Source organism: Poeciliopsis prolifica, unplaced genomic scaffold (genome assembly GCF_027474105.1).
Source record: "Poeciliopsis prolifica strain line A6 unplaced genomic scaffold, Auburn_PproV2 SCAFFOLD034, whole genome shotgun sequence".
Lineage (NCBI taxonomy): Eukaryota > Metazoa > Chordata > Actinopteri > Cyprinodontiformes > Poeciliidae > Poeciliopsis > Poeciliopsis prolifica.
Window position 1 is genome coordinate 3,288,725 of NW_026562409.1, and position 24,800 is coordinate 3,313,524.

The window sequence follows — 24,800 nt, forward strand, 5'->3', positions numbered from 1 at the left end:
ATTAAAAGCTTTGTCTAGTCAGCTAAAAACGTGTGCAGCATTTATTTGCTGGCCACTAAAATGTTATTCATTTTTACATTTTCTTCACGAAAAGATAAGTGGGACAAACGCACTGAAAAATGCAGTTTATTCAGGATTTTACATCCCAGTTCTCAGAATTATGATGAGAACTGGGACATCATAATTCTGATGGACATTTAAACTTTTCAAATTATAGAATTATTTAATCCACAAATATGTTTTATAACCATTTCTTCTATTGATTTAATGAAAAAAATGTAAATTTGAAAATTCACTGTGTATCATTTCAAATGAATGGCGGCCATGTTGGATTTGAGATAGTCATTGGTCAGAGATCTACACTGTAAAAACAGGAAATCATACCAAGTATTTTTGGTCTAGTGCAAATGCCTTAGTATACTTGAGATGAGACAAAATTAACTTATAAGCATAAGAGCTTGTTCAGAGCCAGTAATAGCTTAAAATTTATTGAAAAGTGCTAACATTTCTCCAATGATATATGTGAAATGGTCTGACAGTGAAGCTAGTACTTTTTCATCAGAATTATGGAATTATTTACTCCTGCTAAACAAGCTCCTGTATCTTGCTGATAAGTTGATTATGAATGAGTTTTGTGTTGTACTGTGTACTAAGATATTTGCCCTAGAGATTAGCCTAAAAATACTTAAGATTTTCTGTTTTTGCAGTGTATAATTTTAAAATCTGATTTCCAACTTGTATTAGAACAAAGAAAGTCAGACTTTTGAGTTCTTCAGGAATGTGCTATTAGCTTTAAGGTCTTGTCTGAAAGGGGACTTATTATGCAAAATTCCCTATTTGTACATTTTTCTTCTTCTGCTTGCATCTCTAGAAACAGTCCAAGCAGTACAAAAACAAAACATTCAGACATTTTTCTGGCAATAAATTGATATTTTTTGATGTATGGAAAACAAGCAGATTCAAAGACCTAATAATGGGTCTTCTTTAAGAATGTGGCTACAATTGTCAAAGTATTCTGCTATTTGTGTCAGAAAATATGAAATTTTACAGCATTTAGAATAAATTGTTTTACTTTTTTAATTGGTATGACTTGATTAAAGAAAATAATAAAAGCAAAGCTTAGCATGCAAGATTCAAAATCAATAATTGCAGATATTTTTCCAAGTGTTATAAAAAGCTTAAACTATAAATTGAGTATCTTAATGTCCCTGCAGGCTTTTGTCCAAAACTCAGATCTCCAGCTTTACTGCCAGAGATAAAGTGAGGAGTTAATTTCACCGAGAATCTTCCCTGCGAACGCGATGGAGGATCCGGTGTTACAGTGTAAGACTGCAAACATTCAAAAGTGTCCCCTGGGTTTTCTTTCCGAGATCCGCTTTCCTGCTTAGCATTCTGGCTGAAACCTTTTAAATCATCCTCAACAGCTGAACTTGGATCTGTCCTCTGGGGTACATTTGATTAAAAGATCGAATTAACTGAACCCATAAAAGCAGCGGGGAGGTTTGGGTGAGGGGGTGGAGGAGGCGATGGCGTGGCTCTGTGAATTTATGAAGAAGCATGACCTCATTTGACTCATGACCCTGGATCCATTCAGGACTATTTCACGTTTAAAATGGACCTTTTATGCAAGAATTTGCATTTCGCATGTTTCCGTCGTTCTATTTGGGTCTCAACTGCTTAAAAATGCTTAAAAAAACCCTACAGCTGTGTTTTGGCAATAAGTTAATGTTTCTTCTGAGTGTCTGGAAACTTCCAGAGTGTAACAAATCATTCTGTTACCTAGCAACCCCAGCAGAGTTCCAGCCTGTTACCTAGCAACCCCAGCAGAGTTCCAGCCTGTTACCTAGCAACCCCAGCAGAGTTCCAGCCTGTTACCTAGCAACCCCAGCAGAGTTCCAGCCTGTTACCTAGCAACCCCAGCAGAGTTCCAGCCTGTTACCTAGCAACCCCAGCAGAGTTCCAGCCTGTTACCTAGCAACCCCAGCAGAGTTCCAGCCTGTTACCTAGCAACCCCAGCAGAGTTCCAGCCTGTTACCTAGCAACCCCAGCAGAGTTCCAGCCTGTTACCAAGCAACCCAAGTGGAACTCCAGCACGTTTAGTCAGCTCAAATAACTCAATTAAAAAATACCTGAACATTAAATGTGATTATTGCTCATGCAATTAGAGGTCGGTAACAGCTGAGGGTGGAATGTAAGCAGAGATAAATATTATTCTACCAAGAGTTTAATGTGCTTTACAACGGCTGCTGGAAAAGACAGGCGTTTTGTTGGTGACAGAAACCGATTGCTGCATTCTCGTTGGTTGCACAAGAGGCTCCGCTTTCGCTTTACAAAGATGTACGGATGTTAAAGTTGTGCATCTGTTTGCAGCCATTTTCAGGTGCAAGTGCAAACGGCTTTTTTTGGACTCACCAGGCTGGAATCTCATTATCTAAGAATGATTTTATGCAAAACATGTAAAAAACCATGTTTTGTATCGACTATAGATCCTAACACATTGAAGGCAGCATAGAAGGTCACCTTTAAAGGTGACCTAGTGTTACAAGTCAAAGTTTGTTCTCACGGTGACAGAAACAGAACATTTGGCTTAGAGAAACAGTTTCTTACAGTTATGTTGAAGACAGGTGGAAAGGTGCATGAAAGCACATTGATTTGATTATTAAGAGCCAGGGCAGGTTCTGCACAGATTGATGTCTCACTTGCTGTCTCTGTCTTTTGTTTTCTTCCTCATTTGGTGCAGAGTTGCCTCTGGATGGTAAGAAAAAATAATGTTTTAGTGTTTCTGTGAAGAATTGTGACTGACAAGCAAACACGTTATAAAGATGGCGCTTTTAATAGAAACCGAGTTTGATAACACTTTACTTGACGGGTTGTGAATAAGACTGTCATGACACCGTCATAAACATGAGTTAGTCTTCATAAATATTTGACTGTTGTCATAAAGTGTCATTCGGTAAATCATGACACTTTCAATACAAAGTTGACATTATTCAAAATGTCTTGATGACAACTTGACATTAACCAAGAAATTATGATCTGACAGAAATTTGTGATAAAAGTATTACTGATTAACCTTTAGCTTTAATAACGTCAAGCTACATAATTTTAATGTCTTGGTTCATTTCATGAAGACTTACATACGTTCACAACAGATGTTACTCATGTTTATGACAGGTGTTACGACACTTTTACTCACAACCCCTCAAATAAAGTGTTACCCAGAGTTTTGTTGTTGTTAGACGACGACACAGTTGGTTTCTACCCCAACAGTTGAGAAAAGAGAGTTAAAATCCTCGGTGCAGAACCTTGAGATGATAATTTGATGTTTTAAATAGGGCTGGGAAATATGGCAAAAACATAAAATTTCCCATTTCACTTGAGTGTTTTTTCTCTCACACATTTTTTCCAATAAAGTAATTAGAAATAACAGGAAACATTTTCAAAAAGTGGCTTTTATTTCAGTCACTCCTTTACTGAGTTGCACTATTGACTATTAGTACCAGGCTATGAGAATTATTGTTTAATTACTAGAATTAATTAATAATATTGGCAGAATAAAAATGCAATGTTATCATTATGAGACAAACAAAAAATATTTTTTTTATTATTTATTACTTTATTCTCATATTATGACATTATAGTGGTAATATTAAGACTTTATTGTCATTTGATTTCAACTTAATTGTCATAGAACTTTATTCTTGTATTTTGACTGAATTCTTGTAATATTATGACTTTTTTTCCTATTAAAATATGACAAAAATCATATGAAATATGAAGTTTGTATTTTATTCTAAGATTGAGCTGAATTCAAAGTCCAAATAAATAGAAGCTGTAAAACAAGATGGCCGCCCTGCACATGTTGACATCGCTCTACACTATGGGGAAAAAACCAAAACATTTTGCCCTTAAATTAAACCCAGATTTGTTTCTCGACAGTTCAGAGATGCGTTAGTGATTTGCTTGGTCCGTTTGTCTCCTCCTGTGTTCTGTCTGTGGGCTCATCGGTGCTGCTGGGTCCAGTTTTCCTGCTCTAATTTGTCGTCTGTGGTTGAATTTTATTCTCAGATGCTGCACCAGGAGAAGGTGGCGAGACGTCTGAGCAGAGCAGTCTGTTTGTGGTGAAGCCGGAGAGCGCCACCGCCACCAAAGGTTTGTCAAAATAAACTCTTGAGTGACACAAAAGACGTTAAAACAAGTGAAAAAAGTTAAAATAAAAAAGAAATGGGCATTTTTTTTCCACTTCTGATGTGACATTCTGTACAAAAATAGTCCCATATTTGGTTCAGCTTCAAAATGTTTCACTTTGACTTGGCAATATTTGCTCTACAAATCTATAAGATTTGGGTCTACACTGCAAAAACACAAAATCTTACCAAGTATTTTGGTTTAGTTTCTAGTGCAGATATCTTCGTACAATAGAAATTAGACAAAACTAACTTACAAATGTACTTTTTAGCATCTTGTAGGATGTTGTTATAAGTCAGTAATTCCTTAATATTGATGAAAAATAAATACTGGCAGATCATTTAACTTGCAATAAGACATCATCCATGTTATAAGAAGTTACGTCTAAGTGTCTTATATAAATTGTCTTAAGATATTTGTACCTGACAGTAGACAAAAATACTTGGTGAGATTTTGTGGGGCAGAAGGAAAAAGTCAGTAAACTTGGCTGTACAATAAACAAAGCTGGTTTATTAGGCCTCCAGCATCACAGCATCGTTCACACACAGTTCAAAATGGCAGCTTTACAATCACTCAGTCTCTTGCTACATTATTATTATTGACTTTATCTTGGTCCAGTTAAATCCTTTTGATGCTTTTTGCAAACATAAACTCAAAAAGACGGAACAATGAACTTAAATCAAACCTCCAAAATTAAAAGGATCCACAATTAGTTGAGAAATATCTACTTTAGATGCAAAAACAATATAGTAATAATAATATAGACTGTTTAGTTTTTACAAATTTTAATAAAATATTGTGACATGAACGTCATCACATTGTTCACACTGCAATGCATTCTGGGTAATGGTCCAACTGCCTGGCTCCTCCAGTCAAAACAACGATGAGTAACGTCTTTAAGCCTTTTCAAGTTGATCTAGAGAGCGGGAATGAAGATGAGGAGGACCAAACAGAGTTAGCCGTTGGAGCTGGTGTTTTGCTGCTTCTTCCTCCTTCAGCTTCATAAATGAAACAATGAATGGCACGTACCTCTGTTCGGGCTCACTGATCCAATAAGTACCTTTATAGCTTTGTATCTGGTCCGGTCTTCGTCCGGGGCGGTAGTAGTGCTGCCGGTACTATTGCTGCAGAGCTTCGTTAGCATTTAAAAGAGCTTCCAGAGCTGTATGGTGTTTCTCCCAGCGTTATTTGCTCCGGCTGCAGCAGGGTTTAGGCGCTTTGCGGATAAAAACTGTAGGCATGGCATTTATTTTTGCTCGTTAAGTTAACAATCACCGTTTTTGCTCGTACAAATGACTCAAAGTCTTCTGGAGAGAAATGTTGAGGGCACAGATTTGGTCCTTCTGAAGTTGTGATCTCTCTGACTGTGTGGGAAGTGATCCAGACTCACCTCACTGTTTTTATTTTTAGTTACAGCCAACAGTGACACACTGTGGCATTATCTAAAATTATGCCACCAGTCAAATGCAATGATGAGCAATAACTCGGTAAAGTTGGCCTTCCTGTGTTCACTCTGTAGATTCCAGTACAGAACGGACCAAAACGCATCATCAGCCCAGCAGGTGAAAAAATGGCGACTTCCAGGGGTGAAAAATATTACAAAAGATGTAAATTTTGAAGTTTTCATGAGTTTTTTGTATCACAAACAGCAATTTTTTTAGTTAATAGAAATCTTACAACATATTACGGTCAACATGTTCAACTAATTCTGGATCACTTTAAGCTTTCTGTCTCTTACACCAAGCAGATTAATTAGTTTTTCTCTTAAACATTACAAACTATAAGTCATTAAATACTTCACAGAAAGGCAATATTTTAACAAGTTTTATTTATTTATTTGTACATTTACAAGTGTCCACTCTACAGGAGGACAAACTGTTTATCTGTCTGGAATAAAAATGTCGTCTGTCTTTGTCGCTGGCAGGGAAGGACATCTCGTTTGTGGCCAAAGTCGACTCGTCGACTCTGACCAGGAAGCCCGTCATGAAGTGGCTGAAGGGGAAGTGGCTCGACCTGTCCAGCAAAGCCGGGAAGCACCTGCAGTTCAAGGAGTCGTACGACAGAAACACCAAGGTGCGCGGCCGTTTTCTCTGTCCCAACCTGTTTACGTGTTGCTCTACAGGCTGTAAATCTGGCAGTGCTGGACATTTTCCAGCCTTAAAAAGGCAGCGCAGGTTTTTGGGACGTGGATAAATGGAGGTATAAAAAACAAGCAAAACAATGAATTAACATGAAGGAAAGCTTAAAAATCCTGATTCATTTTGGCTTCAACTTTAAAAAAAAAGAATAATAATAATGACATTATTATTAAATGTGATTATGTAGATTTTTAACGAACCAGAACCTGAAGCTGCAGAGACTGTTTGTGCTTCGGTTTTATGCGTCTTTCCGTCAGATCTACACGTACGAGATGAGCATCATCAAGGTGGTGGACGGAGACGCAGGTGGCTACCGCTGCGAGGTCACCGCCAAAGACAAGTGCGACAGCTGCGCCTTCGAAGTCTCCGTGGAAGGTAGGTCTGCAGACCGACACTGTTAGGGTTAACACCTGTTAAACATACATTAACAAAGACAGAAAAGACAAAAGAGTTAGATTCTTTTTCACTCGCGAGGAGAACGGACAGAGATGTGCTTCAGTTACATCTCCTACCGCTCTCAAGCACATTTTGTCTGCTCCTCTATTTTATTGTTTCTAGGATCCCTAATCACAAGGACGCTGTAGCTCTAAAGGGAGGGGCAAACAGCTACAGCGTCAAATGTTATTCACTAACTAACACACAATCATTCTGTACTAGATAATGTCCTTCCAGGCACAAAGATTAATAAAATATGTAGTGATCTTAGCAATGATGGTTTTATTGGAGGCCAGCAACTCAACCGAAACAGAGCTCTTCACCAAGAGGTAAACCTGCAGGAAGATTTTGTTTCTGCTCTCTGTCAGTGAGGCCTTCTGAGAAAAGAATCAGAGTAAATCAACAATACAAGAAACATTCTTAATTCTATAATGAGATTAACTTTAAGGAAAGCATCAATTAAAGATACATTATAAAGATCAATGAAAATAAAACAAATAATTGATTAATAATATCACAATTTCTCCAACATTTCCCCCCTGTTTATCAAATATTTGTTCTAATTCTCATATCCTTCCTAAACAGCCACTTCAAACAATTTTCAACTAGGAGTTCATTTTTAAGAAAGCACTCAAGGTTTATACTCAGTCCAAAACTTAGAATCAGGAAACACATCAAAAGAGTCCTCATCAGAGCTTTCTCTGTCAGACTCAGGTTCTCTCGCCAATAAGGGATACATCGGCATCATCTGGTTCCCCATGGGCTAAATTGCTGTAGTGATGAGACTATTAAACAAAGAACGCAGGCAAGGAATACAACAGCATCCACACAAGGTTAGAATGGCAGCAAAGACAGCCATCGACACTAAAGCAGAGGACACAAGGGTTCGGTACTTTCCAAAAACATTCATCCAGTCGTCCCACCTGGAAGTATTCACTCCAGAGAACTCCTTCAGCTTACCATTAAGGGTACGGAGCCCCTCAATGGCCTTCGTCAGGCTGCCATCAGCCGCTGTGTTGTTGGGTAGAAAAGTGCAGCATCTTTCACCAAAGATTGCACACACTCCCCCTCGTTCAGCCAGCACCATGTCAAGTGCAATACGGTTCTGGAAAGCCATCAGTGATGTAGCGGCCAGCTGCTCATGCACCGCCTTGAAGCCTGCCTGTGTCCAGTTGCCCAGTTTTTGTACATTGTAATGGATGTAGTTGATTCTGTCAACGTTTTTGTTCAATGTGCACCACCAACAAATTGTGGACTCAAATCCTGCTGCAATTTGGTCGGCCAATTTATACTCATCTGGTACACCACGGGGAACACCAATGGCATCGATGTATGTAGGATCATTGTTCCTCCAGGTCAGGTCTCGCTTCTGCAACTAACGCCACTGCTGAGGCACAACATCAGTTAAAGCATGAATTAAATGATCAGCAGTCATAGGATAAACAGAAACAGGCAATAATAAAGAAATTAATGCAGACATCCCTGTTACCTTCCTAGGTAATCTATTAAAAATTTTGTCACCACTGCACCACCACCAGACATCCGCACGAAAGACAGGGTTAAATTCATTGTTCACAGAGAGAACAGTCCAGTTAAAACATCATTGTCATACATCAAGTTTAATCTCTGTAGTTTGCCGACGTCATACTTGCCCAGCAGACTAAAACAATGATAACAGAACTAGGTGGAAAACACACCTGAATACTCATCCTCATTCTGTAAACAGTGTTACAAGAAAACATTTTTATTCGTGACGTGAATTGTTCCCAGATGAAAACACAAAATAAAAACAAAAAGATATATTCACTTGTTATTTTCATTAATGTGCAAGTCCGTTCTGCTCCTAAAGACACTACAGGGTTGTGGACAATCTTCACCAGTTTTGAGACGGAAAAACTATTTGGTTTAACCCCTTTGTAACCTGGACTTTGCCCTGTAGGTCGGTGAGCGTCCTGAGCTTGCTTCCCAATTACTTTTGAAATTAAATTCCTTTTTGCAGTGTGTTAAATGTATCCAAGTTGGCTTTTCCGCTGCATCTGGGTTTTTAGTGAAATGTTCAATCCATTTAGAAAAGCATCAATTATTTCTAAACAATATTTTTGTCCTTCACTTTTATTCAATTCTATGAAGTCCATGTGCATTACTTGAAATGGATATTGCAGAGTAGGAAACTTTCCTCTATGTGATCTTAGATTGCCCTGAGAGGTATGTTTTGCACATATCAAACAGGTCCTACAGAATTTTTTTTTTAAATAAGAAATAAATCCATAAGTAGTGTAATGTTGATGTATCCTACCATCCCCCCTGTTGAGACATGCGAAACGCCATGGCTCAATATTGCAGCCCATTTATACACATCTTTTTCTTGGTAAGATAGGTTCAGTTTCATATAATTTTCCAATTTTGCTCCATTTTTTTAATCCATAAATCCTTTTTTTGAGGACTTAATTGTTGCATGTCTCTTAAAGTTTCTTTTATTTATTTAATTTTTTTTTTTTCCACATGTAATACATTTATCTCTACCTCAGCTGCTTTTTTTTATTTTTTATTTTGTCTTCGAAAGCATTCCCTAGGGACACCTTATCTGTCCCTGCAGTGTGCGCCGCACATTTACAGATTGCTAGTTGTTTTGGTAGGTGCACGGCTTGTAATAATTCTTTTAATAATTCTGCATGTGTTACTTTTGATGTTAATGGGTGAAAAAGAACTATAGGAGCTCTAACTTCTACTGCCATAGAAGCAGCAACTACAGCTCTCACACAATGTGGTAAGGCACACGCTACACTATCAAGTTTTGAAGAAAAATATGCTATTGGTCTCATTTTATCACCATGCTGTTAGACTAGCACCGAGGTCATGACATGACCTTTACAATCCACCATCTGAACAAAAGGTTTTGTATTGATAATCTGGTAATGCTAACGCAGCGCTTGACACGAGGGCCTGTTTAGTTTCCAAAGTGCTTCTTCTGCTTCATCTGCCCACAACAAAGAAGACATTTTTAAGATCTTTTTTATACATTAATTTATTCAGAGCTGTCACAATTTCTGCATAATTAGGCACCCAGTTTCAACAATAGTTAGTCAACCCCAAAAAGGACATCATTTGTTTTTTTTGTTTGTGGTTTGGGAGCTTGGAGAATTGTCGTTTTTCTATCCTCCGCTATGGTTCGTCCTCCTTCACTCAAATTATGACCCAAATATTTTACTTGTCGTTTACACAGTTAAAGTTTATTTTGTTAACCTTATGACCTTCTTTAGCTAAATGTTGCAGAAGCGCTAAAGTGTTTTGCTTACAGGTTTCCCTGTCTGGAGAAACCAATAAAACATCAACTATGTACAACAAAACTTGGCTCCCTCCTGGGGGTTGAAAAGTTGACATACTTGCACTCATTACTTGAAAGAGAATTGTAGGGCTTTCACAGTAGCCTTGAAGTAGTCTGGTGTACGTGTATCTTTTCCCTTCAAAAGTAAAAGCAAACCAATATTGTCTCTCATTCTCTACTGGTATTGAGAAAAAGGCATTTACTGATGTCTACAAACCGTGAATACTTTTGCATCTGATCTAAGAGAATTCAACAATGTGTGTGGATCAGGCACATGTTTTGTGTCTGTGTACAGATAGGTCACAGTTATCTTGGCTGGGGTGACCTTGTTGAGTCTCGCTTCATAGTTCCTATCAGGCCCAGGAACTGTTTTGAACCAAAGTGTGACATGCAAATCATCAGGAGACTTTTGATCCTGTAGGGCAGAAATGGCTTTATGCCCCTCTGCCAGAAGTGTTTGTGCAGTGTTGTGTGGGGGTTTGTTGGGCACATCCAATGAATAAAAGTAATACAGTTCCCTGTGTCCCTGGACAACAAAGAAGTCCCCTTCTTTTATTCCTGTAGCTGATCTTGACATTTTCACCACAAATATTTTACCCCAAGAATGTTTTCTCTACATGTTGTTCTACATGCACCCGTGTCACAGAGGAAATTTACAGGTTTGCCATTTATTAGGAGAGTTATTTCAGGTCTTATGCTGTCCATAGAAAGTAAATCCTGAAGATTTAACTGGACCTCTTCACTCCCCAATTTCTCTGATCTTAATCATGCTGACTGTCCTGTGTTTTTTGTTTTTTTTTCTTTCTTGGGCAATTTCTGGCTAAATGTCCTTCCTGCCCGCAACACCAGCACCCCGAGTAACTGTGCCTGTAGTTTCCTCTCCCACGTCTCCCTTTTAAACCTCTAAGGTTCTGACCTCTGCCCCTAAAGCCTTCTCTTCCTCTCCTGTCCTCATAAAACACTTGTTCCTCATCCTGGAAAAAGGCTCCTGGAACCTTTTTCTTTTCTTTTGTAATTTCTTTCTCCCCACTTTCTCGTTTTTGCGCTACTAATTGTACATCATCATACCCTTCCTCGTACAATTTTTATTTGAATTTGTTTTTTTTTTATCCTGATCTTTAATAACTTTCCAGTTATTTGATTTTAGACTGTCTGTTGGCTTAGTTTTACTTATTCATTTCCCCATTTTTTTTTGTAAAAATTTGGACCAGTTTTGCCGACTCCTAGGGAGTCCTAGAAACTGGAGATCTGATTCAGTAGGCCAGCAATTGAAAAGACCTGTTGTGGTAACTCTCACTTCAACTCTTTCGAGTGGAGAGTTCTTGCCTGTGCATCCACAAGAGGTTTGCTGCTCACAATCCTACTGTTTTACATGAGATAAAATACCAAGTGGTATTTATACCTCCAATCACGCTCACATACACACTTTTTTTTTGTTTCACGGATTGAAGCGCCTGTTATCGCCGTCCGTTTAACCACGGGTATTCGTCGGGCCCCGTTCCCACAACAGGTGTTCGTAAGATCTCAAACCACGTGAGGTTGCAAAACCCCGAACCAGGTAAGGTTTGCAAGTCCTCGTCCCAGTAGGGTTTTACAAGACCTCCAGCGAGGTAAGGTTTACCAACCCTTATTTTCTAGTTTTTTATTATTTTTTCTCTTTTATTTTTTATTTTTATCTCTTACATACTGATACGGAACTTAAGCGCCTGTTTTCGCCGGACTCCGCAATCCGTTTAGCCTGCAGGTACTAGTTGAGCTACTGTTACTGCTCACAATAGTACAATTAGTGATTGGGTGCTGTTACTGCCCAAAACAGTGCAGGTATTTTGTTGGGCTACTGTTACTACCCACAATAGTACAATTGTTATTTGAGTTGCTGTTATTACCCAGAACAGTGCTGGTATTAGTTATTTGAGCTGCTATTACCCAGAACATTTCTAGTATTAGTTGGGCTGCTATCATTGCCCACAATAGTACAATTGTTGGTTCCCCAGAACAGGACAAGGCCTCCAGCCTTGAAGCACCAGGCTCCGTTAGCCTATCCACGGATTTTGTGCATTACTTTTACCTGTTAGAGTCTAGAATTGACAGGGTTTTCACTTGTGCGCGCAACAACCTTCAGTCAAAGAAGAAGTCACTCTTCTCTCACACAGAAGAATGACTTACTCTCTAAAACGTCATTCGCCACTTTTTAAAGAAGAATCACTCACCCTCTCTTGTCTTTCCCTGGAGTGTCGTCAACCTTCAGATCCCAGCAGGCAGGCCGAGCCCAGTCCTTTAACAGGTTCTCTTGCCGTGCGCACGGTCTTATGGGGTCCGCCACACCTGCCGGAATCTTTCCAGTATATGACATCCGGCTCGAAGGACCAAAAATGTTAGGGTTAACACCTGTTAAACATACATTAACAAAGACAGAAAAGACAAAAGAGTTAGATTCTTTTTCACTCGCGAGGAGAACGGACAGAGATGTGCTTCAGTTACAATCTCCTACCGCTCTCAAGCACATTTTGTCTGCTCCTCTATTTTATTGTTCTAGGATCCCTAATCACAAGGACGCTGTAGCTCTAAAGGGAGGGGGCAAACAGCTACAGCGTCAAATGTTATTCACTAACTAACACACAATCATTCTGTACTAGATAATGTCCTTCCAGGCACAAAGATTAATAAAATATGTAGTGATCTTAGCAATGATGGTTTTATTGGAGGCCAGCAACTCAACCGAAACAGAGCTCTTCACCAAGAGGTAAACCTGCAGGAAGATTTTGTTTCTGCTCTCTGTCAGTGAGGCCTTCTGAGAAAAGAATCAGAGTAAATCAACAATACAAGAAACATTCTTAATTCTATAATGAGATTAACTTTAAGGAAAGCATCAATTAAAGATACATTATAAAGATCAATGAAAATAACAAATAATTGATTAATAATATCACAATTTCTCCAACAGCACGTAATCACATCATTGTCATCTTCCATTCAACGCGTCCGCCATGACGGCGTAACTGACTGTGTCAGCCAATAACGCGCAGAGCGCCGCAGACATTAGAGCCCGTCATCAGTTCATCATTCCTGTGGCGCGGCGTGATGAATTAACCTCACTTCCTGTTTCTGTCTGCTGCTTCCAGCCGCGCAGGAGGGCCAGCAGGACAACATCTTGGAGGCGTTTAAACGATCGTGAGTGTTGCTCTGCAGCTCGCCGTCTCTCTCTTCCTGTCACGTCTCAAAGCTTCTACTTCCTGCATGTCATCAGGAGTTTCAGCATCTTTTAACCAGAGAGTAACTAGTTACATTTACTCAGTTACATCTACTCGAGTCACGTGTTTGAAAAAACAAAAAACTTTAAGAGGGATTTCATTATGAAGTATTTCTGCTCTTACTTGAGTAAAAATTCTGGATTTTCTTCCCACTGAATGAAAAACAAACATGTTATAACCAAAAACTCAACAGACAGACACCTAAAGTTTTTATTAAAGTTTCATAAGTTTTTTATTGGAAGAAAAAAATTGGTAACACTTTATTTGACGGGTTGTGAATTAGACGGTTATAACATGAACAAACTTGTCATAACGTGAGAAAGTAAATTATGACACTTTTAATACAAAGTTGACTTTATTCAATATATCTTCGTTATGACAAGAAATCAGGATGTGACATAAATTTGTTATAAAAGTATTACTGATTAAACTTTAAAAATTATATGAATTTATTTTATGTTAAAGTTTAATCAGTAATACTTTACTGAGAAATTTATGTCAGATCATTATTTCTTGGTTAAAATCCTACATCTGATTACCCCATGTTGTAAATATTTCCTAATTTACTTTATTTTTTACCCTATATCACAATTTCTACTCTTAAATTATATCTGTACAATTAATTTATTATTATTTAATCTACACTTACAGTCGCAGCCTCATGCATATGCTTTTGTACATTTATTTAATTTTTTAAAGATGTTTATTAAATACTTTGGTTATTTATACAGAAAAAAGAACAATAACACCAAGAGAAAATGACTTTTACAGAACAGATTTAGCCAATATCTCTGTCTTTAAAACGCAATAAATCTCAGAAATAATATTTTTTCACAACTGAATAAAAGGAACGTTTATAAATACATGTATTTTTTTTAAAAGCGTCTTCAGGGTTAATATTTGTAGATTTTTTTACATAAACTTTTTCATCTGAATATGTTTTTAAGTGTCAGGGAAAATCTGATTAATTGAAATTGGGTAGATAAGAACGCCTTAGTCAGCCTTTTACATTAACATATAAGCAGGAAAATGAGATGGGAAAAAGTCCTGCGGGTGTTGAGTCTGCATGGCGATTTCTACAAAGCATCAGCAGGATTTGGTTTTTGTTGTTTTCCAACATCACAGTGAGCGTCGTCCTCGTGTGTTTGAGGTTCATTTAACTCATCTGAGACCGAGAGAAATGCGAATAACTTCAAAGCCGGCTCCAGTAAGAGGAGATCATCTGAGGACAGCGTTCATCCGGCCGTCCTGAGGGGAGCAAATCCTCCCAGGACAATGCCGTCCTCACTCAGCACGCAGAATAAAAAATAAATAAAAAGTGGTCGGCTGAGCGTGAAAATGATGTTAGCCGTGTAACTGCTTTCACAGCGTTTGAAAATATCAACGGAGTTTAAGGCTTTTTCCGTCATTAAAACCCTCCGTGATGGAAGTGATGTGAAAAAAGGTTTTTATTACGGTAAAAATATTGTTAGTGTGACGAGAGCAAACCAAAAACAGAGCTGACATTGTCCTTGCACTGCAAAAACACAAAATCTCACCAAATAATTTTCATCTAATATTTGAGTAAACTTCAAAAAAGACAAGCAAAGTAAGTTTTATATATATATATATATAGAGGCCTGTTTTAATAAATGTTTCTTTACATTGATTAAAAAAATAAAGTTCTAGTTTCATTGGCAAATAAATTAACTTACAACATGGAAAAATGTCATGTTGAGAAATAACTAGCTACATTTACTTAAGTAATTTCTGTCAGAAAGTTTACTTTTAGGAGTATTTTTACTACGTTATAATTTTTCAGTTTACTTCAGTAAGATTACTCTGAAGTATTTCTACTGTTACTTTAGTGAAATTTCTGGATTTTCTACCCAATGAATGAAAAACAAACATGTTTTAACCAAAAACTCACCAGGCACAGAAACACACACCTGCTGTTTTTATTAAAGTTTCATAAGTTTTTTATTGAAATAAAATGATTTAGAAAAATTTTCTTTTTTTTGTTACTATCCTATAGTATATAGTATATATAATTATATGAATTATAGTCATTTTGGTCCATAAAACACCTAAATTTCCACTTATCTTTATAATTTGATCAGTTACTCAGTGGTTGAGTAGACTTTTTACCAAATACTTTTTCACTGTTGCGAAAGTAATTTCTTGTTTTCTTTTATTTGAGTGGAAATATTTTGAAGTACTCTTACTTGAGTGCAATCTTTGCATACTCTGCCCATAAAACTGCTGCTACAACAGATAATGACTACTGAAAACTAGCAAACCTGATCTAAAACTAAATGAAGCTAAACTCAAAACTAAACTCACTGTAATTAAATTTTTCTTTTTCTCAGAGGAGAGGGAGATGAGGATGCTGGTGAGCTGGACTTTAGCGTTTTGCTTAAGAAACGGTAAGATAAGTAAAAACAATCCACATTTTGACTTCGCCTGCATCAGATTTAACTCCAACTGCATCATCGCTGATATTCAGGAAGGAGAAGAAACCAGAGGAACCAAAGGAAGAGGTTGACGTATGGGAAATCCTAAAGGCAGCCAAGCCTTGTGATTACGAGAAGATTGCCTTTCAGTACGGCATCACGGACCTGAGGGGCATGCTGAAGCGGCTGAAGAAGATGAAGGCGGAGTCCAAGAAGAGTGACGGTGAGTCGCAGAGGAGACATTTTACAAGACAAAGCCAGAATGTGCACAAGAAATTTGACGGCAGGGAGGAAACTAAACCTTTTTAATGCAGCCGGCTGTAAATACTGGCAGCGTTTAAAGGCGTCTGGAGGTTGGACGACAGGTGGAATGTTTGTTAGCCCGTTCCCGGCTGCCGTGGATCGTTTGGCTCTTAACGTTGTACCAGAGCTGTGCTGACATGATACTTTCTCGTTAGCTTTCCTGACGAAGCTGGACTCTGCCTACTCTGTGGATAAGGGGAAGAAGATCCAGCTCACTGTGGAAGTGGCCAACCCCACGGTCGAAGTAAAATGGCTGAAAAACGGTCAGGAAATCAAACCGTCAGCCAAGTAAGCACCTGAATGTGTGAGCAATACTGAAAGTTGGTTTCTTAAAGGTGACCTAATAAGCTTCCTTAAACAGGTTGGGATAAATCTACAAGCTACAACAAAAACACGCTCATTAGATTTTGTTTACACAAAATGAATTAGATTTTAGTTTGCTCAGTTCAGAATGAGCTGTTTTAGGGCTTCTTGTCACTTTTAATCCAAAATTCTGCTGGCCATGCACCACAACTCAGCATTTACCTTCGCACGTAAAAATGGCTGCAAAGAGATTCGCAATTATGTGACTGTACATCTTTGAAAAGCAGACGTAGAGCCTCCTACACAACCAAGAAGAATACACCAAGTTGTTTCTGGATGGTAAGTCAACAACAAAACACTCGTCTTTTCCAGCAGCCATTGTACGGTCAGACCAGCAGCTAAATTTAAAAGGTTTTTCAAAGTGCTGAGGTTGTTTTTAGACATAGCAGACACACGAATGGAAATACAAAATCATGGAAAATGTGAATTTTTGGATAATAGATCCCCTTTAAAGTTCAAATGTATATTTTTTTGAACATCTATAGCATATGCAGTAGCAAAAACCAGCTGACCAAACATGCTGGAGTTCCACTCGGGTTGCTAGGTAACGGGATGAGCTTCGTTTGTTACGTTACTTTCCGGAGGATTTTGAAACCGCTCAACTTTCAGACACCAAAAAACATAAACTTATTGCCGAGAAACGTCTGGGTGTTTTCTTTTTTCTTTCTAAGACACAAACATCGCATTTTGCAATGTGGGTCCCTTTTAAAAGCAATACTAATAATAATAGGCTGAAGTTAAAGCTGCTACTCATCGCTTACACTCAGTCTAACAAAAAACAGTTAAAAATATTTATTTTGATGCGATTTGCACATCTGGCTGCTCCAGGAAGCAAGTAAACTTGAAATAAAGTCAAATGAATTAAAACCATCGATTTTCACTGCATCTTTAGCTGTCAACAGGTGGCGCTGTTAATCATGAATGCAAAATTTTTGGTCATTATGACTTTTTTGAATTTAGAGAAAGCAGTGCTTGCCTTTTACCACATAATCTGTGCTCCAGATTTTACTCCTCAGACATCTGGTTTAAAAAAAACAAACAGCGATTTTATGTGGTTGCTGAGTTATGTCTCTCCTACGAAAACATTTTGTATTCACTAAAGTCCAGTTTACTGCAGTGTCTGTTCAGGAAAGTGTAGTCTGAGCTCTGGTTTGTGCACAGATCGCACTATAAAGTGTTCATTTAAAGTTTTATTGGTGCGGCTTTGACTTTGAGACGAGTCAAACTGTGTATGTATGTGTTAGTTCTCGGCCCGTTTTGCCCGCTGGGCTTCATCCAGCCTGGATCTCCTTCTGCCGCGCTCCTTTCCCCGCCTCCTTCAAAGGCTTCTCTTAGTGTTTTATTGAACAGGCTACAGCTGTTGCAATTGGTATTTCATCCATGTCTCTCCACCATCTGCTATTTTGACATCGTCATGCTGTTTGTAGAGAGGAAGGAAGGAAGGAAGCCACTTCCTGTTCTGATTAAGAGGAAACTTTTATTTTACTCTAAAACTAAGAAAAAGAGAAGGTATTTCCTCCATTAAGCCGGAAATAAATCAACATTTTGTGGCTTTTGATAAACATAAATCAGAGAAAAATACCGCAAAACCCTTAATCTCTGAATTTTAACTTTACGGCAAACACCAGTCATCACTACAGGTTGAGGTGTTGTTGGCCGGTAACCATGACGACTCTATCTCGTAAAAGTCTCTTGTAAAATGGCGGTGGAGACTTTTTGATGTAACCTGGGAGGAGCGAGAGCGCGGAAAGAAAACGTAACGTGTGACTGAGTCACTTTTGTCTCCAAGCCTTTTATTTTTTTAATGGTTTTTCGTCTTATGTTTTGCATATTCCAGGTACGTGTTTGAGAATGCGGGCAACAAGCGCACCCTCATCATCAACAAGTGCAACCTGTCTGATGACGCAGAGTACGAGTGCGTGATCGGCGAGGAGAAATGCGGCACGGAGCTTTTCGTTAAAGGTAAATGAGTGAGGAAAACAGCAGAGAGAGAGAGTGAAGTTGGTTCCCCAGCTTCTCCAAGTCTAACAAAATAGGTGTCAAACATTTGTACTGCATTTAAATGTTTTTGCTGCATTTGTGCTGCGTTTTTGCTGAGACTGCTCGGTTTGTGCCACATTTCTGTTATGATTTTGCTACATTTATGCTACATATGTTCTACACTCGTGCTGGGTTTGTGCTCTATTTGTGCACTAAAAGTTTTTAAATTAATATCTTTTTAAAGATATTAATAAAAAAAAAAGTTTCCTGAGGTCATCAGAGGTCAACCACCACCACTCTCACATTTACAAAATGTTTGCTGTCAATCCGTTCAACTATGTTTGTGCAGCACAAAAAAATTGTTTTGTGCTGCTTTTGCTTTGGAAAGTTTTTGATTAACATCACACAAGTTTAAAGTCGTTGCTGAAAACTCTGGCCACCAGATTTGAGGACTTTACTCAGGTGAGTTTTCTGCTCTGTTTAAATTTTCTTATCGCTGTCAGCTCAAATAGAAGAACAAAAGTAAATAGGAAAAAAAGTGAATTTCGTATAATGGATCCCATTTACCTACCATGTTCTTTAAAACTTGTGAAACGCCTGCGGTGAAGCTTGCTCACATTCCTGTGGCTCTGAGAGTTTGTGCGCTGAGGGAGTGAAGATGTCTGGAGGGGAAACGGAGCAACGACGATGACAAATAGTCGAGGCTAGCGGAGCATCAAGCTTCACACCCTGTGGTTGCACAATGCGACTCCGGCCGCCTCAGGGGAGCCGATCTACCTTCCACCTCTGCAGACGGTCGTGTCTGCGCGCTTGGATAAGGACTTTAGCAACACACTGTGACATTATTCATTTACAAGTGATGGATTGAATTTTTGGGGTTTACAGGCACAGAGACAAAGAAAAACAGCTTTAAAAAACGACGACAGCTGAACATATTTTGACGTATTTCTGTTCAAGTTTTATCAAAACGCCGATAAATATTTTACTCTGGGTGTTTTTCGTTTGTCCTCAGAGCCTCCGGTCACCATCACCAAGCTGCTGGACGATGTTCACACTGTGGTTGGGGAGAAGGTGGAGTTCGAAGTGGAAGTGTCAGAGGAAGGAGCCAACGTTAAATGGTGAGTGTCACAAAACCGTGGGGATTTTAGGCTGTTTAACAAATAAAAACGACTTCAGAAGGGCACCTTTCTGTCCACAGGAAGAAATGTTGATGCCCTACAGAGCAATTAGTGTTTTAACTGGACATAAACTGTAACTATTGTATATTTTTACGGTAGCGATAAGCACATCTTTACTCCTGTGTAAAAGTCATTTTTACGAGCGCAAACTGCACCTACAGTTGAGGTAAGACACATGGAAATGAGCTTTTTTTTTCTTTGAATTTGACTATAGTAGGAGACAAAACTCTTGGAAAACTGAAATACATGAATTCAAAATCAGCTTCCAGATTAAAAATGTTTAGTTTATTTTCCTATTGAAAAATTAAGCAATTAAATTACATTGTAGCATTTCAAGTTAAATCAAATGTTCGGTATTATTGTAACTCTTGGATTTATAAGTGAGAGAAGGTATTTGTAGTTTGTCATCGATTCTGATGGGGTTTTTCTCTTTGTGATCGATTCTGATGGGGTTTTTCTCTTTGTGATCGATTCTGATCGGGTTTTTCTCTTTGTGATCGATTCTGATTGGGTTTTTTTCCTCAGGATGAAAGACGGAGTCGAGCTGAACAGAGAGACGGCTGGATCCAAATACAGGTTCAAGAAAGACGGGAAGAGGCATGTTTTGATCATAACCGAAGCCACTAAAGACGACATCGGGACGTACTACGCCTTCACCAACGGCGGAGAGTCCAGTGCCGAGCTGGAGGTCGAAGGTCACAGGAAGACTTGATTTATCCAAACAAACAGGCCAATGTTAGGTATTTATATGCCAAAATGGCCCTAACACTCCGTCTGTAAGCTTTGACGGCGTGTTAGGGCCACTTTAGGTAGAAAACATGAAAAAGGAGGAGTAAATTTTCACCAAAATGCCTCAAAGGAAGAAACAATGAATGCATAAAATTTTGAGTTTGAAAAGTTGAAAATTTGCTATAAAAAAACTGTATTGTGATATTAATATCTGAAATTTTCTTGAAAACAATTTTTTACATTTGAAAAGTAAAATAAAAAAATTTGAAAGAAAAAATAAAATGTTTTAATATGTTTGAGTTTGAAAAGTTGAAATTTTGCTGAAAAAATAGATTTCAATTAAAAAGTGGGCAACCCACTAAGCAAAAAAGATTATTATCTTTGTGGAAACTGCTTGAAAGGAATTTTAAATACACATAAACAATCAAACATGATATCTTAAAATATTGTGATGCTTCTTTTTTTGTGGGGTGGGAATCAAACTGAATTTCCAAGCTTACCAATCCCGTCTCCTCAAACCTCTTCTTGTCTGCGCTGTCAATAACATAAATCTGAAAAAAGAAAACATAAAAGTTGTCTTTTCTTTTAATAGTATCACCATTAATTTTATTGTCAAAAATATGCAGTCTCGAAGAAGCTAGAATGTGCCATATGTAAAATTTGCAAAAAATATCTGAATCTTTGACACTTAAAACTCAAATTTCCAATTTTGGGGGGGAATTTTTGGAATTAATCATAAAATTAAATTTTTTTTTTAATGTGATTTTCAAGCTCAAAAATGTCCAAGTTTTTTTGTATAAATTTCCGAGATCTCAAACTATCTGAGTTTTTGGCAAAATGCGCCCTTCCTGTTCTGTTTTCTGCCGCTGTAATAAACATCTCACTGAGCTCCGATGGAAATAATAATCAGCTGCCATTTAAAGTTTACCAGCTTGAATCTCTCTGCAATTTAATCCGAACATGTTGACGTTTTCCATTCTGACAAGCATGAAAAGGAGTAAATTAGTCATTACTTATGTGGTAATTAATAAAACTTGGTTAATTCCTTGTATCAGCGGCTTTCAGCATTCGTCAGGCACATTTTGCTTTCCACCTCTTACTGGTTTCTGCTTCCAGGCGCTCCAGACAAGTCCGCTAATTGATTATGGTGTGAAAATTGCTGTCCGTCCTTCTCTGTTAATTGGGGAGATTACTGCGAGTCCAATCATAGATCTGCGAACATCAACATCTCTGTACCATGAAACGGTGACAGTTTCAGCTCCCTGTGAGAATCTGTGAGGATGAAATAATCAACATTCGTCACCAGATTTATTCACATTTCTGTCTCATCATTTTGTGACTTAGTGAAGCAGACATATGATTTTTAATATAGTTACTAATTTAGTAAATATATTTAACTTCTAATTTAACTTCTGAAGTCAGTTTGTTGTGCTGGATTTTACTTAGGAGTGTCGTAGTTAAAGGGGCTGAAAGAACGTCACAATTTTAAAATCTCTCCCGTTTTTCTCACTCTCAGCCTGATTAAATGAAATGACTGTATTTTGAACTAAGGAAATAAAAAAATTAAAAAAACACAATTCCCCCAAAAATGTACTCTCCAGAAATTAATTTACAGAAAGCCAATGAATTGCCAGGCCGTAGCAATACTGCGTTTTATTTTTTTTATAATCTTGCTAAAACCTCCTTTTGTCCGTGCAGATAAGGAGCTGGAGATTCTGCAGAGCATCGCTGACGTGACGGTGAAATCAGCTGAGCAGGCCGTGTTCAAGTGCGAAGTGTCCGATGAAAACGTGACGGGAAAATGGTTCAAAGATGGCGTCGAAGTTCAGCCCAGCGACCGCATCAAAGTCGCCCACATCGGCAGGTATTTTCAAACGTCACGCAGGAGTTTCTGCTGTTCAGACCTTTTCTCCCATCAAACTGCTCTGCAGAAACACTAAATATTCATTATTAGAATGTTTTTTTACTAGTTTCTAGTTTCATATCTTAGTAAACTTGAAATATGACTAAACTAACTTTCAAGTTGGAGAAGTACTAATTCATCGGTGACATTGTTTCAATTATAACATGGGAAAAAATTTAATTTTCAAATTAAAATATTACTGCTTTTATCAATTATAAGGACTTATTTACTTAAAACAAGCTGCTATTTCATGCTGAACAGTTACTAGTAAGTTAGTTTAGTCTTATTTCAAGTGTCATAACATGCTTGCAATAGAAACTAGACCAAAAGCACTGGGTTAAGTTTGTGCTTCTGCAGTGTGCAGAACAGAATTTACTGGCTGCCAAATGGCTTGGCAAACTACTACTCCAGGGTTTTTTTAGTCGTTTGACCTATTTTTGCAGATAGGCTGCAGTCTGTAAGGCGTTAACCTCTGAAAACACACAATAAAAGCTTCCTCAGATGGAGCATGCACCCCTAGGGGTCTGGGCTTTCTCACAGTAATCCTTCCTTCTCCATCAAAGCAGGAGATCCATGAGGCGATTGTAATCCCACAAGGTGAACGCATCGCTCCTTAAGATTGCGTCATCTTTCAGGATAAACGCAGGTCATGAAAATAGTTTTTTATTTAGTTGTTTGTTTTGTAACATCTGCCTAATAATCCTCAGGATGCACAAGCTGACGATTGATGACGTTCAGGAATCAGATGCAGGAGATTATACCTTCGTCCCAGACGGCTACGATCTTTCTTTGTCTGCAAAACTCAACTTCATAGGTGAGAAAAAAAAAAACATTTTAAGCTTTTAACATTTTTTAAACAGCCCTCCAGCTGTTTTTATTTACAAAGAATAATTTCCTTTTTTCTTAGAGGTCAAGATTGAATATGTTCCCATAGAAGGTAATTCTTCTTTTTTTTTAATTCAACTATCCAAAGATTAGCATGAAAAATTTTTTTGTAATATTTTATGGACACGTTACACTGCAAAAACACAAAGTCACACCAAATATTTTCATTTACATTTTAGTGCAAATATTTAAATACACTTAGAATAAGACAAAATTAACTTACAATTAACTGTTCGGCAAGATATAGGATCTTGTTTCGAGAAAATAATTTCTTAATATTGATCAAAGAAATTGCTAGCAGAAAATATTTTTCTCATGTTACAAGTGAAATAATTTGCCAGTGTAACTAGTATTAATGCTAGCAATGCATAAGCAAAGCTCCATTTTTACAAAATATGTCTCTTTAAAACTGTTTTTGGGAAAAAATAAAATCAGGTTCTTAATTATAATTAATCACGGCAACAACATTTTTGAGTAAAAAAAAGTGTGAAGCTTAAATTTGTTCCCAAAATTAAAATTTTTTCCAGTCTTTCCCATCGTCAGATCAGGTAGGAGAGACAGAGAAGCAGGATGAATTACTAAAACTATTTTACTGTTGTAGACAAAAAAGAAAAAGGTGAAACATTGTTTTACATGCAGTTATCCACTATTAAAGCAACACCACACTGTTTTGTAATAAAACATTAAGAATTAAAAGCTAATTAGAACTCTTAAGCAGCCATTATCTTCGTATTTACATGATTTCCTGGCTCATGTTTTCTCTTTGGATGACAGAACCTCCCAAAATCCACCTGAACTTCGGCGGCGACGGGAACGTCATCACGGTGGTGGCTGGAAACAAACTCCGCCTAGATGTTGAGGTCACGGGAGAGCCGACCCCCGTTGTCTCCTGGATGAAAGGAGACCAGGTGAGATCAGCAGATTTTCATTATTTATTTATTTTTATCCTTACCTGGTTATGCTCTTGTTTTTATTTTGGGAGACATATTGTTTGTTCACTTGTTTTTGAAGCACAACTGAATCCCAAATAAGCATTTGAGTGATTGAGTTTACGCCAAAGGGCTGCAGAACAGACGCTTTATCTAAAAGGCATTGTATGGAGCTCTGGTAGTGCCAAAACATCTAGAGTGTATATATCTCAGTGATTTAAAAAAAATCTGTTAAAAATCTCTTAATTTGTATTTTGTTTACACAGGATTTCAAAAATTACAATTGGAGTCAAATATAGAAACTTCTTATTGTTTTTTATATATAATTTGACAAAAGAAATGTAGATACTTTAAAAATGAAAATTATTTTCGGCATGTGTTAGCTTTATTTTCAGACTAAAATTATTGACATAGAGTTTATAATTGCTGAGAAAAACGACATTAGATTTAGCTTTGTCATTTTAAACACATTCTTCATAAACACGTTTAAAGGAGGCAGTTTGTGACAGGTGATTTCTGAGACCGAGGGACGGGTCCGGGTGGAGACGGAGAAGACCGTGAGCAGCTTTGTGATCGACGCGGCGGAGAGAGGAGACGAGGCTCCCTACTCCATCACTGTGACCAACCCAGTGGGAGAGGACAAGGCTGAACTCTTCATCAAGGTTGTGGGTCAGTAACCTTTTAATTCTCTGTTTACATCTTTATTTGTTCACACAGAAAGGTGGGCTATACAAACTTTTCAGTCTGGACATTTCTGAATT

At 37.9% G+C, this 24,800-nt stretch overlaps 1 protein-coding gene across 2 annotated transcripts in view; it reads left to right on the forward strand.

Moving 5' to 3' along the window:
- The window catches only part of mybpc2a (myosin binding protein Ca), a 66,240-nt gene that overhangs the window by 26,762 nt on the left and 14,678 nt on the right, over positions 1-24,800 (forward strand). The window contains exons 1-16 of one of the 2 annotated variants that reach the window (XM_055052019.1): positions 1,234-1,323; positions 4,069-4,152; positions 6,113-6,261; positions 6,584-6,701; positions 13,209-13,257; positions 15,686-15,742; positions 15,823-15,992; positions 16,228-16,360; positions 18,273-18,397; positions 19,428-19,533; positions 20,119-20,288; positions 22,021-22,186; positions 22,933-23,039; positions 23,133-23,162; positions 23,885-24,018; positions 24,549-24,708. In XM_055052019.1, the coding sequence (XP_054907994.1) occupies positions 1,302-1,323; positions 4,069-4,152; positions 6,113-6,261; positions 6,584-6,701; positions 13,209-13,257; positions 15,686-15,742; positions 15,823-15,992; positions 16,228-16,360; positions 18,273-18,397; positions 19,428-19,533; positions 20,119-20,288; positions 22,021-22,186; positions 22,933-23,039; positions 23,133-23,162; positions 23,885-24,018; positions 24,549-24,708 (1,780 nt within the window). In that variant the 5' untranslated portion in view covers positions 1,234-1,301. Of the gene's footprint in view, positions 1-1,233; positions 1,324-4,068; positions 4,153-6,112; positions 6,262-6,583; positions 6,702-13,208; positions 13,258-15,685; positions 15,743-15,822; positions 15,993-16,227; positions 16,361-18,272; positions 18,398-19,427; positions 19,534-20,118; positions 20,289-22,020; positions 22,187-22,932; positions 23,040-23,132; positions 23,163-23,884; positions 24,019-24,548; positions 24,709-24,800 lie in introns of those variants that run through there. The other variant, XM_055052018.1, reaches the window with a different exon arrangement.